Consider the following 20893-nt stretch of genomic DNA (forward strand, 5'->3'; position numbering starts at 1 on the left):
GAGATTGAAGAGGAGACAACATGGAAGCAGACGTGAATGTTTTTCTCGCGCATCTCTATATGGATAAGGTTGCTATGAATTTTATAAGGGATGGAATTGTATAGGATCACTTGACTCATCTAGGTGGGAAAATTATATCATACCAATTGGATGAGAATATTTTGGTGTGTTCTTTGAGGGTGTAGTAGCAGGACACACAAAGCCTGCCACAGAGTAGGGATGTGTGTGCACAAAGCTCGGCAACAACCGGCCAAGGGAAAGTAGAGTGAAAACAACACGCTGGGGTGGGGCGAGGCAGTCATAGACCACCCAGGACACAGCATCCAGGGCAGCTGGAGTAGACAGCGTCTGGGTCAAAATAAGCCGTGGTCTGTGAGTACTTAGAGGCAGCGTGGTGGCCACTAAGATAAAGATGCCCTACGGGAGTCGGCACAAGTGCAGAATAAAAGGTTATCACTTTTTATTTTTATCAAAACAGCTTACCTATCCAGGTGTATACTCCAATGAATAACACACCAACTTCCCTGTTATAACAGAACCCCATTGTCTCTCAGGGAACCACTGTCTTTCTGAGAATTCAGTGGCTCTGTCTCTGTATCTCCAGTGTGTTTTAGTTAAAAAAATATTTTTACTTTGGCTTGAATCTTGACTTGCCACATCATCCCCAGCACATGTCAGTGGCCTGGGTGGGGAGCTCTCTCCTTGCCTCCACTGAGCTCACTGCATGCTGGTGTTTGTGATGGTCAGCTGACCAGCCTGTGGGCTGTCTAGAGCTGCTCTCCAGTGAGGTTCAAAGGTCTTCTAGCTGTGACTCTGAGCTGTTGTCACTTGTCAGGGTGCATGCTAATGAGTTGCCTCTGGACTTTTGCAGAGATGGAAGGATCTTGGCTAAGATCACTCTTTCTTGAAACCTGAAGGCAGTAGAAAAAGGAGAATGACCATTGTAAGTCCCTGTCTTAGTCAGGGTTTCTATTCCTGCACAAACATCAAGACCAAGAAGCAAGCTGAGGAGGAAAGGGTTTATTCAGCTTACACTTCCACATCGCTGTTCATCACCAAAGGAAGTCAGGACTGGAACTCAAGCAGATCAGGAAGCAGGAGCTGATGCAGAGGCCATGGAGGGATGTTACTTACTGGCTTGCTCCCCATGGCTTGCTCAGCCTACTCAGGAAGCAGGAGCTGATGCAGAGGCCATGGAGGGATGTTACTTACTGGCTTGCTCCCCATGGCTTGCTCAGCCTACTTTCTTATAGAACCCAGGTCTACCAGGCCAGGGATGGCTCCACCCACAGTGGGCTGGTCCCTCCCTCCTTGATCACTAGTTGAGAAAATGCCTTACAGCTGGATTTCATGGAGGCATTTCCTCAACTGAGGCTCCTTTCTCTGTGATAACTCCAGCTTGTGTCAAGTTGACACAAAACCAGCCAGTACAGTCCCTAAGGATAAAGGTCCACCTTGACTCTTTTCTGGGATCTCCTTCACGGTAAATATGCATGGCTGAAAACAAGCTCATCCAGGATGATCAACAAATGTTTTAAGAACTCTAACCTGTCCTAGCATTTGCTACCACTTTCTGAAGAGAAAAGCCAGTGATTGGTGTTGTTTAGGACTATTGTTTTTCCCTCTAGCTAAACTGGTCCAAGGGGTATTCAGGATTTTACTTTCTCCAGCCTGGTGTGATTGCACCAGCCCATTGCCAAGTCCTCATGACTAACTCATAGACAGTTTCAGTTTGTATTTTTCCTTCAAGGTCAATCCAGCCTGATCAATCATGTATGTCTGGCTCTGAAATGATCTCTAATTCTCAAGAGTCACACCAGCTTAGAGCAGGTCTCACCCTTGACAGCAGGGGCCTCTGTTGTCCTCAAAGAACATCTTGGAATGCTACACATGGGCCGCATTCCTTCTATTTCTTCTGATTCACTCCTAGATAAGCTCTCAAGAATCAACTGGTCTAAATTTTATCCTTATTTTCTCATTTTTTTAAAAAGGTGTTTTCCTTTGTGATAAATTGTGGTACTTATAACTGCCCAGATCAGAATGCCAGGAACTTCTAAGCCATAAATAATTCTAAGCTGTAAATCCTTAACTTGTATCCCCTTTGTCATAACTGAGGAAATAATTCTGAAATGTCTTTATCCAAGCCAGGTATTTTGATAAGAACGTCTCTGGCAGCGACTTTTTTTCCCCTAAACTGAACCCAGATGACATCCTTGCAAAGCCCACCTTTGGGCACACAGAAGACCCTGCTTGACCTTTGGCGTCTGTGCACTGCCCCTCCTTCTGCCAACTCTTGCTGCCATCTTCTCCTCTTTCTTGCCTGCAAGCTTTCTTTATCTTCTCTTCCTTACCCAGACCCTTTCTCCCTCTGCCTCTCCCTTCCTCTCCCTCTCCCCGATACCTCTCTCTTTCTCTCTCTCTCTCTCTCTCTCTCTCTCTCACTAGCTCAGGAAGTTCACATAGGGAACTCAAGGGAGCTATCTCCTCTTCCTCGGAGAACAGCCTTTCCATTTACAAGGAGCTTCGTGGGGACCTCAGCACCATCTGAGTACACGTGCCCTTTCCAATGTCTGAACCGTCCAAAATAATACAAACTAGGGTTATTTATCCAGGACCCCTCCACCAACATTGGGGAGTTTAAAAGGACCACTCTCACTATTGATCTAACCTAGAAATGCATCTGTATTATCTGGACCACCTGCTTTACACATGAGGTCATTGCAGTCCTATACTCAATCCTTAGCTGATGAGACTTGTTCTCACAACCCAGTTACAGACAGGCCAAGGTCTCTCGTTATAGGGACTCACTGCTCATATAAGCCACTGACATGGAACTGCCTTGTTATTTGCCTATTAGAGAGACTCAAAAAGGTTGGTATTAACCTATTAGCAAAACAAGTTGTGAGAAATAACACAGGGAACATCCATGAACACAGGCTAGTTGAAAACATAAGCAAGTACAATAGTATAGATTCTGAGTGTCAGGAAGGCCAAGCCATACTGTCTGCTCATTCAATAAGCCAACCCCATACATTAGAATCAAACTTGAAAAATACACCAGAGAATCTGTGCAAATGTTAAGTCTCTAGCTGGAGAGCCCTACTGAGTGCGACTAGATCTGCTTTGGGGGCTGACATGGAATTATCCAGAAGAGCCCAGATTCCATGACCTCTGTAAAGCTTACCAAAGCATACCCTGAAAGGCTATGTCCTCCCCCCAAAAAACTACCACCGTGTGTGAACTAGGTAGCTTCTGGTTGAACAACTGAGGAATCTTGTAGGTCTGGTCTAATAGTGCAGGTCAGACTAACTGTCTCCACACAGGAATGCTGTAGATAAGCCACAGAGCTAGGATCTGGCAGCCAGATAGCAGAATTTAAAGTCTGGAAAGGCTCTAGTCTAATGTTTCTTTCCCATAGCTAATTCAGATTCCTCCCTAGCCAACAGAGCCACAGCTCTCTGTTCCTTGAGTCAAGAGTGCCAACCCTGTACCACCCGGCCTAAGGTCTTGGATGGATAATCAACCTAGTTCTGGAGAGTCCCACATTTTGGGTTTGAACTCTCAGTGCTAATCACTGTCACTGCTGTAGATCCAAAAAAAAAAAAAAAAAAAAAAAAAAGTGTCTAGGAAGATCAGGGAAATCCAATGCGGGGCAGAAGTCCAGTACCTTCATTAGTTTAAAGGTCTAATCCCCGATCTCTTCCTCTAAGTCCCTTTAGGCCTTATAGAGGGGTTTAACTATGAGGCTTAACAGCAGAATCCGAATTCTGCAAAAATACTGTCTGTCGCATCTAAGAAGTCCCTGAGTTGCTGCGGCTAGGGTCTCCACAGTTGAGTTGCTATCGTTGTGGTAACTAGAACGGGCCTTATGCCTGGGTTTAGTATAAGTCTCATGTCCTCAGCACACTGGTGACAGTCAGTGAAGACGCCTAGACAGTCCTAGTAAGCTTCTGAGTAGCCTCAGTGGAGCGAGGTCTCATAATTCAGAGGCAACAGGAGCTGAGAGTCTAGGTGGATGAGAATCAAAGGAAAACATTCTTAAAGTTGAATGCCAGGAGCCAGGAAGCTTTGAAGGACATCTCCACGGTACTGAATCCACCTATGATGGTTAATCTCATTTGTCAACTCGTTGATCTTGAATCACCATGGAAATAAATGTCTGGACACATCTGTGAGAGATTTATCCAGATTGATCAATTGAGTTTGTAAGGCCCACCCAGATGTGGATGGCTGGGATTCTACACTGGAGACAAGGCAAACTGAGTGCAAGTATTTGTCACACTCTGAGAAGCACAAAGTGGCCAGCTGCCTCAGACTTGTCCTGCCATGACTCTTCTGTGATGGTCTGTCTGCATCATCACACTGTGAGTCAACATAACCTTCTGCCCCATAGGCTGCGCTGTCACACTGTGAGTCAACAGTGTGACTTTTCGCTAAGAGCTTTGGTCAGGTGGTTTTCATAACAATGGGAAAAATAACTGTTATAACATGTGGCTTCTTTATTGCCAAGATATGGCCGTTGTGTGAAGAGTCGAATTTATGATAAAGTTTAAAAATGGCCAGGCTCTCATTTTCCAATCTCACCTAGGGAGGAAATAAGTTCTTAAAATTAAATATTTCTATACCACCTGATATCTTCAATCTTCTGAAAAAGTTAAAGGAGCTAATCTACCTCATCAAGCATATACACCCATTTTCTTCCCAACTGCCCTTTCAGATCCTGAATGCCCCTGAGTCTACCATTCATCTTAGCCCTTCTGAAATCTTCTCTTTTGGCAATCCTCTTGCTAGGTCAAGAACGTCATTGCCTGTATCGGTGTGTTCTATCACTGGGACAAGATGTCAAAGCCATTACTGACTACCGGGATAAGCACAGCCCCAAATGTAATCTCGCATTTTTTATGTCACCTCAAAAACTTGGGACTGGATCTATTTAAAAACGAATTCATGACGCTATTGGGACCACACCCTTCAAGTCCTACTCATGTCTCTAACTGAAGCCATACAAAAGGCCTATTCTGAAAGGCTTATGACCAGAGTTAAGACTGTTCCACCTCTAGAAACTCAAATAGCCTATTTCTGGAGGTGCTTGAAGATCTGTCTTTTTTTTCTCTAGTGAGACCCACATGAAAGTCCCTACCCTGAAATGCCCCCATAGCCTATCACAGTCTCAACGATACTTAGAATCCCAAGGTTCGAAATCTCTGAGATGTATGGCAATCTCTCAACTGTTAACCCTCTATAAAAGCAAAACCGAAAGGTAGAGCACACACTCACAAGGACACAGAATGTACGTTGCCATTCTAAAGAGGGAGGAAAGGAAACATACTGAGGAAATTATGAACCAAACCACATCTGAACCCAGCAGGGCAAACTCCCAACTGCATCTCCAGGTCTGATGTCAAAGAGCTCTTCAGATCTCTAACTCCTTTCAGCTTTGTGACTGAAATGCGCTTCTCTCTTGGGCTGGTTCCATATCTGCTGCTTTCCTTGGCAGGCATCCCATGATTCTACCAACTCCAAAATCCTTGCTTCATTTGAAAGCTTCAGGCCTCCATACAGAGCCTCCCCTGGCACATGCCTGGACTTGGTAACTCTCCTTGGCTGCAGAGGTAGATTTTTATACTGTATTCTTACGTGAATTCTTGACTTTAAAGTCAGAAGCAGGTGGTGAAAACTGCCAAAATCTGCTGTGTGATATAAACTTGACCTTCCTCTTTTAATTAAGTCGGCCTCATCTTTCTGTTGTGGATGAGCTCTAATGTCCTTTCACAAGTTAGAAACTTAGCTGGGGAAGAAGCAGCGAGGACGACCCCCGGACGGACCAAGCCCGCGCGCCGCTTGTATACTCGTGTTCAGCGCCGAGGTCCCCTGCCGCCGCCATGCCCAAAAGAAAGGCTGAAGGGGATGCTAAAGGAGACAAAGCCAAGGTGAAGGACGAGCCACAGAGAAGATCTGCAAGGTTGTCTGCTAAACCTGCTCCTCCAAAGCCTGAGCCCAAACCTAAAAAGACCCCAGCAAAGAAGGGAGAGAAGGTACCCAAGGGGAAGAAGGGGAAAGCTGATGCCGGGAAGGATGCGAATAATCCTGCAGAAAATGGAGATGCCAAAACAGACCAGGCACAAAAAGCTGAAGGTGCTGGAGATGCCAAGCGCCGTGTGTGCAGTTTTGATAACTGTGTACTTCTGGTGACTGTACAGTTTGAAATACTATTTTTTTATCAAGTTTTATAAAAATGCAGAATTTTGTTTTACTTTTTTTTTTTTTAAACTATATTGTTAGCACACAGAAATCTTCATTGTGGGAGGGGGAGAATCATGTGTCACTAACATTTTAAAATATCACCCAAGCTGGATTGAGAACAGAAAACCTCTTTCCTTGGTAATTTTGAGAGGCTCCTGATCCTGCATAGGTGGATACCAAGGCACAAAATGCCTTGTGGTCTCGGAAAACTCTAAATTCATTTTTATAACCTTTCCCCTGTGTACCATCAACATAGACATAATTCTCTTAAAATCAGAGACCTATTGAAACCTGACCCCCAACATTGGTTTTCTAGTCTACTGGACAATGTGGACTTTGCAGTGACTTCAAGTGTTCTCAGAAGAGCAATGGTTCCTTTTATAAAAGATTGTGGATCTTCAGATTGATAATTCTGCCATGTTCATTTCCCAAAAGTCAAGGTCGGCTTGTGAAAAGTTGTTAAACAACATCCTTAATGTGAAATGTCAACCCTCACTCTAAGCTACTTTCCCCTTTTCAAAGCATTGAATGAAGATTTCATTGGGTTTTACAGTGCCTTTCTGATTTTGGTAGTCTATACAAGAAGGGAATTTGGAAGTTCTTGTATATTGTTGATTGTCTGCCCATGTCCTGTCTGAATACCATGATTGTTTATGAAAAGTACCTTTAATAAAGCTGGTTACAGTTAAAAAAAAAAAAGAAAGAAAGAAACTTAGCTGGGCTAAGTGTGTGTGTGTGTGTGTGTGTGTGTGTGTGTATGTGTGTTGTCTAAAGTCCCAAAGTCTTCCATATTCCTCCAGTGAATAACATGATCAGCCCTGTCGCTGCTGTTGCAGCAAATATTAAAATAGGAATCTGTTCTGTTGTTACAGACCCCCACAGTCTCACTTCCGTGGGAGCCACAGGGATTGGGGAGAGAGCCAGGCACAAGAGTTGCCAGTAGCTGCTCCAATGGAGCGAAATCCCCTAAGCGGTTAGTTCCCCAGCCTAGTACCCACACATCTTGTTCCACGGGCCCGGTAAAAACATGACTCACAATCATTAGCTTATTCAACAGGTTTATATATTAAATTCTCAATCCACAACCCCTCTACATGATAAGCTTACAACCAGTTGACAAAGATATAAGCTGCCCACCCAGATAAGATAAATTGACCCATTGAAACCCTTAGAAATAATCATAACAATCTTATCAATCTAGAGATGCGCTGAGAGAAACATCTGCGTCTGCTTCCATCTTGTTTCCTCTCTCCAATCTCTGCCTCACTCCTCCTCTTGCACTTTTCCAGACAATCCCCCCGCCCCGCTCTCTACTGTCCAATCATGTATCACCTGGACATCAACCTACACACTGCAATGTTCCAGTCTCTGGTACCAACCTCTGTCCTAGTAAGGGTTACTATTGTTGTGATGAGAACACCATGACTAAAGGCAATTTGGTTTTATACTTTCACATTATTGCTCATCATCAAAGAAAGTCGGGGCTGAAACCTGGAGGTTGAAGCTGACCCAGAAGCTATGGAAGAATGCTACTTACTGGCTTATTCAGTCTGCTTTCTAATAGAACCCAGGATCACTGCTCAGGGGCTCTCTCCCATCAATCACTGACTAAGAAAATGTACTATAAGCTTACCTACAGTTCAGTCCTATGGAGGCATTCTCTTAATTGAGGCTCCCATTACTCTGATGACTCTCCATAAAACTAGCCTGCATACCTCGAGTCTAGGTATGACTATGGAAACTTTTGATGTTGGACTAGATACAGTTTACAAGACGATGGGAACCAGGAATCGAGATATACCTGTTTGAACGAGACTGCCCCGCATGGGCTCACGTGTTTTAATACTTGGGTCCCAGTTGATAGAAACTACTGTTTGGTAAGGATTAGGAGGTGTGCCTTTATTGAAGGAGATATGCCACTGAGAGGACCTGGGCAGGCTCTTCTCTCTGCCCCCTGCTTGTGGGACAAGGGACAAGTTCTCAGCTGTGCATACTGCCGTGCCTTTCCTCTGCCATCACAGAATCTACTTTTCTGAAATTATAAGCCCAAATAGGTGATTTATTTTTAGAAGTTTCCCTGGCAATTATGCGTCACAGCAATTGAAAAGTAACTTAATTCAATTACTTAATCTTGTAGGATGATGAGTGGTGTTTTTCAGATTACAGATGTCATTAAGTTCCAAACAGTACTGTCTCAGCGATGGCAGCCATTCAGCACCCCCCCCCCCCACCGCCAGGAACCTCTTCATCTTCAAGGGATGCCACAATCTGACTCTCGAGCTCTTATAGCAACTTCCTTCTCCACTCTACAAAATGCCATTTAGTCCTTCTGTGTGTCATGGTTATCAATGTCATGACAGATCACCAATGTCAATAAAGGCCCTGTGGCTCCCCCACTCCACTGTCATGCAGCTACAGAATAGGCAATCCTTCCATTCCCTGTTGATGACTTGATTCTGTTGGTTTGTAAAGGAAAGGAGGCAAAAAGCAGAAGATGAGGATCAGATGTAAACTGTTGAGCGCCTTGTCCCAGTGATTCCTGACATCTTATATAAATGTTTGGAGCCTAGCGCCTAATGAGGCGTGGCACCTCATCTCAGATGACCAGTCTCAAGAATGAGAACTGACATTGTGAAGTTTACTGCTTGACAACATTTTCATCTCTATCTCTGAAGAACATTTTGTGCAATAATTCTTTTACATGATTTCATTCTGTAAATACTATGGCCCCGCACTTTAAGCTGTTATCCATCACTCGAAGTAAGGTATGTAAAACATCCATAAAGTGTAATTCCTGACACAGACCGGACACACAATAAATGACATGAGTAACGCAACGTTACCATTATTGCTATTTTATCTTATTATCAGAATTAGGACAGTTGGGAAGAAAGTTGGAGATGCTAAAATTGTGGCTTTCTTTATAAATGTATTCATTTTTTTCTTTTATAGTGTACCATAATTAAGCACTTCCTTGGTTTCAGTAAGCCACTGACACTCTTCTCTTTCCTGTGCTAATGAAGAGCCCAGTGGGTGAAGCTCCGCCCTCTCCACCATCTTCTCTGTGCTTCTCTTTCCTTGAGTCAGTCTGGGCTAGTGAGTGTGATGGCAGCACTTGAGAGGAGGCAGCAGGCAAATCATCATGGGTTTTAAGTTTATGGGTTCACAGACACACACACACAGACACACACACACAGACACACACACACACACAGACACACACACACACAGACACACACACACAGACACACACACACACACACAGACACACACACACACACAGACACACACACACAGACACACACACACAGACACACACACACACACACACACACACAGACACACACACAGACACACACACACAGACACACACACACACACACAGACACACACACACACAGACACACACACACAGACACACACACACACAGACACACACACACAGACACACACACACAGACACACACACACAGACACACACACACACACAGACACACACACACAGACACACACACAGACACACACACACAGACACACACACAGACACACACACACAGACACACAGACACATACACACACACACACAGACACACACACAGACACACACACACACAGACACACACACAGACACACACACGCAGACACACACACACACAGACACACACACAGGCATACACACACACAGACACACACACACACACACGCAGACACACACACGCAGACACACACACAGACACACACACAGACACACAGACACACACACACACACACACACACACACGCACACGGGTTGATGAATGGTCAGAGGAGGAGAGAAAATAATATCATTGCATGGACCTGGCTTTAAAAGAAGTTAACATGTCAAAAAGTCAGAAAGAAACCTGAGAAACAAGGGGGAAAAGCACAACACTGTGAAAGACCTGTGGAAGGGCAACATGGAAGGACATGAAGGTGATTTTTCAGGTGACAGCCAGTACCAAAACAGACCTCTGCCACACAACCACAAGCAACTAGCCTTTCCATCACCTAACGAGTGTATAGGGTCGTTTCGAGGTGGTCGGATCATTGGGGCTCTCCCATCCTCGGTGGTTTGATATATCTAAGGGTTTGTGGGATTTTTTTTTTTTTTTCTAAATTGGGAAGTATTTCTCACAAATGATCTTGGTTTTTGTTGTTGTTTGTTTCCTTATTGTAAAAGTAATCCCCACAAATGGTCTACACAATGACGTTTTTTAAAGAGCCCTGGACATTTTTTGGTGTGCCTGTGCACCATATGTGCAGTGTCACAGACACAGGGAAGACTGTCAGACCCTCTGCAGCTGAAGTTACAGATGGTTAGGAGGGCTCATGTGAGTGCCCGGAACCAAGTCTGGGTCCTCTGCTAGGGCGGCAAGTGCTTTTAACACCTTTGAGCCATTTCTCCAGCCTCCCAAGGTGCTCATGCCGAATGCAGTACGGGAGGACAAACTCCTTTTTTTAATTTTAATTAGACAACTCTTCTATCAAACTAAATCTGCCTTCCTTAAAATGGCCTTCATATAGGGACCTGATGTTGCTTATGGCCAGACTCAGGCCATGCATTCTGGGAGAATATTCCAGAAACGCTGCTGCGATGTGTTCTCAGAACATCAAACTGGTATTTACTATTTCAACCTGTCTCATCTCGCACGGCCGTGTTCTTCTTCTTCCTCTGCACATTAGTGCACACGGGCCTTCAGCACAAACTCCATTTTCTCTGTTCAGTATCTTTGAAAGCCTTTCTGGCGGTTTCCCACCAGTCCTCCAACGTCTGCCCTGTGTTTCCCTCAGTATTCTAGCCCTGCGCCAGTTCTAATAGAAAGGTTGCTAAAAGGTTAATGTTTACTCCTTGTTTCTCTGTTGGTTGACATTCTAATGCGAAGAACTTCCTTCTTCACTATGTTTTCCATACAGCATGAGGAGGGTACTTATTTTGTTAGTCCAGTATAATCTGTTCTAATCTGTTCTGCCAGCCAATGATCTGTTCCATTATTGGGACAAAATTCTTAAGGAAAACAACCTAAAGGAAAAGAGATTATTTTTGTCATGATTTAAGATTTCAGTGCATTGGCCTTGTTTACTGTGGACGTGCGTTTGTAGTACAGCCAGTTTAAGTATAACCCTGACTGGCTTACAAATAAATGAGACTCAGACAATTCCTGGGCATAACTCTTCTAACTGCTGGCCTGGCTTCCTCCCCAGGGATGTTGCCCACATACTTGCTATTTCTCCTGACCATGGTCTGTCTCCACTCACAGTGGCTTCCTCTCCCTCCTTTCCTTCTACTTCTTTCTCTCTCCTCTCTCTTTCCCAACCAGGCCACTCCAAACTCCTCGACCTCTAATCCCTCCAATAATTGGCTGTAGCCAGTTTCATTTAACCTACAGTTCTAAATCAATGAACAAGATTTGCACAACAAAAACTTGTAAACTTGAGAAGTCACTTGTAGGTAGGCCCAGACATTAGCAAATTGAATTTTACATTACAATACATAGCAACAGACCAGAACTCTACAGTGTTGAGGCAGAATTGCCTGCCATAAGTTTAGTTAAACAGAGATGTTTCCTTCTTGGAGACCTGAAAGCAATAAATGTATGTTGTTGTCAACTGGTTTGCAACAAAAGTTATCTAGGTGTTGGGCTCAGGGTGTGACTAAACAGAAATGAACTCAAACCAGGGCATAGAAGAATTCTGGAGGCTAGAAGGAGGCTAGCATTTCTCAACAAGTGCAAAACCATTGCCATCTGCAATGGCAGATGAATGAAAGGAGTCATTTCCCTTACCTCTGGCAGAAGGACATAGGGCTACCTGTGGGGCCTAACAGAATATCAAAAACTCATTCTGGCCTCTGATTTCCCTCAGAAATCACAAGTACCTGTTATGCATTTCAAAGTCCACACCATTCCTGGTCCTTCCCTTCCCACAGCTATTATTCTCCGTGTAACCCACGTTTGTCCACCTGAGTACACTCTATGCCTTGTTAGTTCTCTCTCCCCTACCCCTCTCCCATCCTCCTCTCCTACCTCTCCCCCCTTCCCTCTCCCTGTCCCCCTCCCCTTTCCCTCCCTCCCCTCCCTTTGTCCCCTTCCCTTCCTTATTTCCCTCCCCCTCCCTGTCTCTTCCTCTTCCTCCCTTTCCTCCACCTCCTCCCCCCTGTCCCTCTCCTAGTGATCCCCATCTATCTTTCTGGCTACCCTATCCCTGTTCCTGTACAGCCTGATTTCTTTCTCTGTGCCTTAGACTCTTTTACATATCTCTGAATATCTCTCTTATTCACAATAAAAAATGTTCCCTCAGTAGTGAAGCGGTCACATCTTTACTGCACTCCCTAAGATCTGTGATGTGTGCCCCTCATGTCTGTTACGTGTTTCTAGAGAGGAGTATCATTTAGAAGACTATCTAGAGAGAGAAAAGAGCCTCCCTGAATGTGGACAGCACAGTCTAGTGGGATGGAGGCCCAGAGAAAGGAAAGTTGGAGGGAGGGCATGTCATTACTGCTGGGTGTTTCCACCACTGCTCCTTCAACCCTTTGACATAAACTCAACACCGGTGATGTTGGGATTCTGTAAACCCCACCTCTCAGTTACCTGGCAATAGCCAGGTAAGCTCTGCCCCAGTTACCTGAAACTATAAAAGGGGGTGCTTGCCCCCTCCTCTCTCTCTTGCTCTTGCACTCTTGCTCTCCCTCTCTCTTGCTCTCCCCCCTTATCCCTCCTCCTCCCCTTCCCTTCCCCCCTCTCTCTCCACGTGCTCAGTGCTCATGGCCGGCCTCTACTCCTCTATTCCTCTCTTCCCTCTCTCTGCCTCTACTACACTCTTAACTCCTCCATGACCTGAATAAACTCTATTCTGTACTATACCATCGTGTGGCTGGTCCCTCAGGGGGAAGGGATTCCTAACATGGGTCCCCCAGAGGCATCTCCTTTGTGCCCCCAGGCCTCTCCACACCTCCATGGAGCATATCCCCGTCCCCCATCCTTTTCCTAACATTGGGGCCGAAACCCAGGATGTCATCTTTTAACAACAGGTGACCCTCCAGGAGTTTCCAAACATTTGCAATCAGACTGAGTTTACTGAAGCTTCCAGCTTCAAGGACAGAGTAGCTATTAGATTCTCTGCCTATCCAGTGTCCAGATGCCTATTAGGGACTGCCGGGCATTCTGTTATATAAACCGATCCTCCAAAACCCCCTTTTTGTTCTGTTCTTTTTAAAGATCTTACTAATGAAAAGCGAAGACAAGCCCCTAAGGACCTACTTCTTCAACTATACCCTACCTCCCAATAGTTAATATTAATTAATTTGTCAATAGATTCATCTATTATAAGTTTGAGCCCTATGATTTTACTGTCTCTGAATACTGCTACATTTGCATCGTCTTCAGACATGATCTTTAAGAGGCATTTTGCATCCAAATATTATCATCTGCAAATAGCATTGTGTTTTGCTGCTCAAATTGTTTCAGATTTGGCTAGTACAAGTACCTCTTGAGATGTTTCCCAGGTCCTTTGTTGTCAAGAGGTTCTGTTTCTTATACTACAAAACATTCCAGTATTATTATGTTTTGTGTATGCAGTTACACATATGTCAAAAGAGGATTCTGAATCGCAATTGGTTATCCAATATCAAGTGGTTAGCCCTGAAATCACATACATACAATATACATATGCATACATTACATGGACTCTCTCTCTCTCTCTCTCTCTCTCTATATATATATATATATATATATACACACACACACATACACACACACACACACATACACACACATATATATGGCATATATATTCTTAAATGTATAGATATAACATATATGTATCATATACATATATACAAGTGTGTGTGTGTGTGTGTGTGTGTGTATGGTGTGTGTTTGAATAAAAATGGCCCAATTGGCCTATAGGGAGTGGCACTATTAGGAGGTGTGGTCTTGTTAGAGGAAGTGTGTTTCGTCACTGGGGATTGGCTTGATGTCTCAGAAGCCAGGCCTAGTGGCTCAGTGTCTCTTCTTGCTGCTTGCAGATCTAAGATCCAGATGTAGAACTCTCAGCATCATGCTTGCCAGCACACAGCCATACTTCCCACCATAATGGTAATGGAATAAACTTCTGAACTGTAGGCTATCCCTATTAAATGTTTTCTTCTGTTAGTGTTGCCCTGGTCATATTCACAGCAATAAAACCCTAACTAAGATTAAGACACACGGGGCAACGTCTTCCTGTGTTCTCGAGTGTGTTTCTGTCTGTGAGACCTGTAGCTCGACCCTGCTGATAACAAGATGTCTTTAGGAAATGCAAACACTGGGTATCCAGCTCCCAACTTCAAAGCCACAGCTGTTATGCCAGATGGACAATTCAAAGATATCAGCCTAAGTGATTACAAAGGAAAATGTTATGTTCTTTTTCACCCTTTTGACTTTACTTTTGTGTGTCCCATGGAGATCACTGCTTTCAGTGACAGAGCAGAAGACTTTAAGAAGCTCTACTGCCAAGTGATTGGAGCTTCTGTGAATTCTCACTTCTGCATCTGGCATGGATTAACACACCCAAGGAACGAGGAGGGTTGGGACCCATGAAAATTCCCTTGATGTCAGACCACAAGAGCACCACTGCTCAGGATTATGGAGTCTTAAAGGCTATGGAGGTATCTCTTTCAGGGGCCTCTTTATTATTGATGATAAAGGTATTCTTCACCAGATAACAATAGATGATCTTCCTGTTGGCTGCTCTGTGGGTGAGATTCTGAGACTAGTTCAGGCCTTCCAGTTCACTGACAAACATGGGGAAGTGTGCCCAGCTGGCTGGAAACCTGGCAGTGACATCATCAAGCCTGATGTCATTAAGAGCAAAGAGTATTTCTCTAAGCAGAAGTGAGCACTGGACCAGTTTCCTGCCAGGCATTGGGCAGCCAGAAGAGAACTGTACTCTGCTCATGCTTACACATGATGTGTTGTGAGTCCAGATTAAGCCTTTCTTCCAGTAGTGGTAATGGCCTGACCTGTGTTTGGGGTTGGGTAGACTATCTTATATATCAGTCACAGAAACCAGCCTGTTAATTCCTTTTTTAAAAATATCTATTAATTGTGAATTCTGAGAAAAAAATTAAGACACACACACACAAACACACACTCACACGTATATTATGTGTGTATTAACAATTAAAGAGAAAGAGGTCATGAATTTGAGAGAAGGCATGGGGATGGGTATGTGGGAGGGGCTGAAGCTGGGGAAGGGAAGGAATAATGTAATTATAATTTCAGAAGTAAAATCTACTTTCAAGAAGAAAAAAAAATGAGCAGAGCATAAAGAGAGGATGAACTCATATTGCCCCCAGTGGCAAGAACAGCCTTTCATCTCAAGCCTCAGTGGCCGGGGTGTAAGAGAACACGTGGTTCAGTCCCAAGGGGTTTTGTAACTTAGAGTATGGAGGGAGAAAACAGCTTCTCCAGTCCTAGAAACTGTTTTTTTGGACAATTTTTCAAAACTCTGAGGTGGAAGATAAGTCAGATTGCCTGTTTTTGTAGCCTCTGGGCTCCAGGGTGTGTGAGAGGTGAGCTGCATTAGATTTCTGAAGCCTTGGGCCTATTTCATACCTTTGGTTTGGAAGGAGGGGTATTCCTTTAGGATTCCTCTTGTATGCTGTCTAATGTGGGTGCGAGGAACTGAACTGTTCCTCGGAGCCATCTCTCCATCCTGGCATCCTTTATTTTGGCTTTATTAAAACTTAGCAGCATTCAGAGCATTAGCTTGTGATATGGGAAAAATGGGTTGCCATTTGCTATTTCGCATATTTATGGTTTATATGATGTAATTTCATGTGGAGGCACACAAAATAAAATGGAAGAAAAAAAAGGAAATACCCGTTCATGTGTGGTGGTTTGGATAAAAATGGCCCCTAGAGGATCAGAGATGGATTCTGGGTCATCAGGGAGGTTCAGTATTTGAAAGGATTGGGAAGTTGGCCTTGGAGGAAGTGTGTCACTGGGGGTGGACTTTGAGGAGCCCAGGGCTTCTCTCTTCCCGCTGGCTACAGATCTGGAAGTAGATCTCCCAGCTGCTTCTACAGTGCCATATCTGCCATTGAGCTTCCTGCCATGAAGATAATGTACTCAGTCTCTGAAACCGCAGGCCAGCCCCAATTCAATGTTTCCTTTTATGAGTCGCCTTGGTCATGGAGTCTCCCTGAAGCAATAGAGCTCTACGACACCTTGCTTGGTTTACTGCCCTTTGTCCAGCAGACTACAGCTCTCTCTCAAACATGACATGCCTCTGGAATGCTATAATACACATTCACACATGCGCAGGGGAAAATCTTCCACAGGTGGTTTTGCACTTATTTATCTTTGTTTGTTCATTCAGTACTTATTACATAAATCAAGGCTTTTTTAAAAACATACATTGGCAAATCAAAAACATCAGGTTGCAGAAAAGTGGGAACTTTGTTTTCTGTGGGTTTCATATACTGATGACAGTGGTAGCTTTGTATTGGTGGAAGGCAGTAGTTTGTTAATACATTCCAGACGGTTTTTACTTGAATCACAAGGATTGTGGCATAAGATCTGACACGAGAGAAGGGCAATGAACAGAACAAAATATAGCCCAGGATAACTTGGCTCTGAATCGGCAACATTCTACAACCATGGTTGTGGAATCATTTTCCTGGAAGTTTTTCTTAAAAATTATGCCTATGTGTGTCTGTGCACATATGTGGTCTTTCGGAGGCTAGAGGTATTTGATCTCATGGAGCTGAAGATACAGGTGCTTGTGAACAGCCTGTTGTGGATTCTGGGAATCAACTTAGGTCTTGGATTCTTAAATGCTGGGCTAGGCCATCTCTCCAGCTTCTCTCAAGCAACTTTAAAGTAGATGCCTTTTTTTCCCTTTCCTTCCTTCCTTCTTTTCATTTTTCTTACAAGCTTTACATATTTCCCCTAAGAGTTTGGCCTTAGGGGGGAAGGGGTAGACCCTGGCTGCCTTTAAAAGAAATCTTGCTGACAATTGTGCTTTCCTAAGCTCACTGTGGCTATTTTGTTTGAGAAATCAGATCTGAAGGAGTACTAGACATAGAGGCGCTATCACACAGTAAGGCTGCAAGGCGAATTTTATCGCAGCAAGCACAAAGTTCTCATTCTCCATAGGCAGTCCCAGGAGCCATCCTCATTCGCCAGGCACCTGCAAGTTCACGTTCTCCGCCAGGGAACTAGGAGTGGCAAGAGGTTGGTTGGCCGAAGCCCCACTAGCAGCCTGGTGAAGCCAGGAGCACTCCGCTAAGCTGAAAAGGACGCAGCCCGCTAGCCTTCCAACAGGTCAGGGCCAATGCAACCTTCCTACACCCTGGAAAGCCACGCCTCCCTCCCCACCCTCCCAGAGCGCGGAGGGAACCGCCCCTACAGGCTAGGGGGCGGGGCCTGCCTGGCGTGATGGCAGCGCCAGCGGCCCGTTCCTGGTGTAACGACTGGCGAGTAGCAGCACCGCACACTAGAGCGGGGGCGGGGCCGACCGCGCGATGACACCACGTACAGTTCATTCGCCGCCCGAGGTTCTTTTCCCAGGGCGCGGGCGAGTGGGCGGGATCCGGTTGGCGATTGACACCTCGCCCAGCCCAGATTCTTTTAGCGTAGACGTCGCAGGACAGTGGATCCCCGTAAGCAAGAGTCGGGCGCACGGTGATTGCGTCACCAAACACGCACTCAGGCTGAACAAGGGCCTCTGCGGTGGAGGCGGGCCCTGCGCTCCGTGATGACGTCGAGTCCCGCCCGTTTGTAGGAGTGGAGCGGTGGCGCCCGCTGTCCCCCTCAGTGGGGCGCTGGCGCGCGGGATAGAGTGACCTGCTGTCTGTGGGAGAGCCGCGCCCGCTTCAGCAGGGAGGAGTGCTCTGCGCGGCTAGCGATGAGCGGCGCGGGGGGCGAGGTGCCGGAGGCCGCTACTGGCCGGGCTGGCGGCCGCCCTGAGCCCGAGGCCCCGGGCAGCGCGCTCAGTGTGGACTTGCCCGGGCTGCTGGGGCAGCTGGCGCGCAGCTTCGCGCTGCTGCTGCCGGTATACGCCCTCGGTTACCTGGGGCTGAGCTTCAGTTGGGTGCTGCTGGCGCTCGGGCTGCTCGCCTGGTGCCGCCGGAGCCGCGGCCTCAAGGCCAGCCGACTGTGCCGTGCGTTGGCACTGTTGGAGGACGAGGAGCAAGCCGTGCGCCTGGGAGTGCGCGCCTGCGACCTGCCGGCCTGGGTGAGTGTTGTCCCCATACCTGAGCGGAGTCAGGTCCGCACCACCCTTCTCCGCTTTTTAGTGACGGGTGGGCCACTCAAGCTCCAACCCAAGTGAGGTGTCAGCTACCTCTGGTCCCAAATCTCGGTCCGATCCGGGGTCCGCATAACCTGGACCCTGGACCAAGTCAGGTGTGTGACCTTACCGCTGTCTGCCTCTTCCCGATGTCTACGTACCTAAACTGGTGTCTTCTGTCAGCACTCTGCTTTCGTCGGGGTTCTGGCCACCGTGCCCCACCCAGGCTCTGAGCAAGGGCCTGCGTCTGGGTCTCACTTGTATCAGCGCACCCACCTCCCCCACCTAACTCAGGTGTCCTTATTTATTGCTGTTCCCACCCTCGTCCTGGGTGGAGGTGTCCTGGTCATTATCTGCTCTGAGAGAGTGTCCGCTCTCTGTTCTCTTCCTGGCTTTAAGTCCTCGCCCATCGCTAGCAAAGTGCACAGGTAGCGAATACTTCCTAACTTGGTAGCATCGGTCGTTGCTAGTTGCTGGGCCTTTTCCTCCTCTCACACTACCTCCCTGAAGCACACTTGGTGGGCGATGAGCTGAGTGAGATCTCTGCTGTCCTGTGATTCTGTAAACCTTTGCCAGCATGGCGCTGCAGGCCTGGAAACGTCCAGATTCTCCTTTCTGATTTAAAAAGTAGTGACAGTCAACATGGGGAGAAGTTAATACAAAAACCGAGAAGACTCTTTCATTTCTTAGTTGTGTTTAACATGATTGAAGTGTTCCTGAAAGCTTATGTTAGAAAAATTGAAGTGTTTGCGTCATTGTTTAAAATACCGGATCGAAGACTAGGCACTTTCATATGATCATTTAAGATCCAGGGTAAACATGTATAGGGGAAGGTTTTGAAATAGTGAACAATAATGATTGAGTTATGATACTGATTATTTTTTCCTAAAATTGCTTTTTACTTATTTGAACCTATTGGAGAAGGCTTAGTCATCTTTTTCTCTTCACTGTCTTTCTTAGCAAAGAGTGTCATAGTTTCATAGAGAAATAGTGTATATTTTAAGATAAATGTACAATATTAGGCTTGGTGTAAGTGTCTGTGGAAGTAAATAGTGGTAAGTTTTAGAAGGGAGAAAGAAGGAATTTCAGTGGAGAAAGAACATGGAGAATGTTCCTCCTTTCTGGCTAGGAAACACCTGTGAAATATGGCATGGAATATGTGGTACAAAAAACAAAAGGTAGAGTTCCCCAATCAAGAGGAACATAATAGGTAGCAGTTAGCAGCCGAAGTTAGAACTGTAATACTGTAATAGTGATGCACTTTTGAAACTTAAAATCTGCAGATACATGGTGAATGTGTAGGTCGGTGTTTTGGGAAATGAAAGTAACTGGTATGATACACCATTTAGCTAGCAGTAAAGGAATGTATAAAAAACAGGAAGTTAGAGTAACCAAGGTGAGAAAAAACTAGAAACAACGGTGCACTGTAAAATGCTGTTGTGGTATCTTGTGTCTCTGCCACGCTAAATTAAATGTTGTCAGAAAGCTGGTAAAACTAGTAGTTAAATGACCAAACAATGACTTAATTAAGACTGAAGTCTTCAGGAGTAGGGTGGTAGTGATTTCCAGAAATACTTGATTATTGAGCAACCGCTGTAAACTTGCTTTTAAAACATTGTTTGCAAATGCAAATATTTCACAAGGGAAGTAACTTACAGTTGCTGCCATAATGAACCAAAATTTTAATTGAATAAGAGTAATTGTCCAGTTTTTTTGTTTTTATTTTTGTTTCTAATTGTTTCTTATTTTTAGTATTAGGGTCAGACCTAAGGCTTACAGCGTGACAGTAAAGTGGTCTTCCCCTGAGCTACATTGATAATCTTGTGTAAAGTTTTGTTTATTTGGTTTGGTTGTTTGGAGACACAAATGGTGGGACTACAGGTATGTGCTGACATGCTTATCTGGTTCCTCGGGTTTCTGGATATTAGCTTGATATTTTGTCTTGAATAAGATGTACATGCCAAAGACTGTAATGTACATTGATTACTATGACTCATTGTGGAGTAGAAACATGAGAAGGTATGAGCTGGTATAATACCAACTTCCTATTCCCACAATTAAATAAGTTTGCCCACAGTTTTTCATTTTATTTAGCAAAATGGAAATTTAAAACGGACATGGGGATAGGGACAATGCTGCACTTAAATTTTTATTTGAAAACCCAGAACTTGGTGATTCTTTTCTGTCTTTACTACTGCCAGTAAATACTGATGTCATGGCTACAGGCAGAGAAACAACCCCTTGTGTACATTGTTGCTTAACTTGGTGAAAGTTGTTCTTTTTGTACTCATTATGTGAATTATTGAGAATGGGAACAGTCCAGTTTCCTTGGATATGTTCTCTTATTGTTTATACCTTT

General features: G+C 45.0%; 2 protein-coding genes and 1 pseudogene across 4 annotated transcripts in view; all 3 read left to right on the forward strand.

Moving 5' to 3' along the window:
• Positions 1–5882: 5882 nt before the first annotated feature.
• Positions 5883–13550, forward strand: LOC308418541 (non-histone chromosomal protein HMG-17-like; the record flags this gene model as incomplete). The annotated part of the gene is made up of 2 exons (XM_080913929.1): positions 5883–6194; positions 13476–13550. The coding sequence occupies 2 exons, from the start codon at positions 5883–5885 to the stop codon at positions 13548–13550; spliced, it is 387 nt and encodes a 128-aa protein (XP_080770055.1).
• A 990-nt stretch (positions 13551–14540) lies between these two features.
• On the forward strand, positions 14541–15135 carry LOC308424247 (peroxiredoxin-1-like; annotated as a pseudogene). Its single transcript has one exon. The product of its transcript is annotated as a peroxiredoxin-1-like (transcript).
• A 2946-nt stretch (positions 15136–18081) lies between these two features.
• The window catches only part of ESYT2 (extended synaptotagmin 2), a 90161-nt gene continuing 87349 nt past the window's right edge, over positions 18082–20893 (forward strand). For both annotated transcript variants that reach the window (XM_080929517.1, XM_080929518.1), the window contains exon 1: positions 18082–18480. In XM_080929517.1, coding sequence (XP_080785643.1) covers positions 18151–18480 — 330 coding nt within the window. In that variant the 5' untranslated portion in view covers positions 18082–18150. The remainder of the gene's footprint in view (positions 18481–20893) is intronic.

The sequence above is a fragment of the Micromys minutus genome (genome assembly GCF_963924665.1).
Source record: "Micromys minutus genome assembly, chromosome: 1".
Lineage (NCBI taxonomy): Eukaryota > Metazoa > Chordata > Mammalia > Rodentia > Muridae > Micromys > Micromys minutus.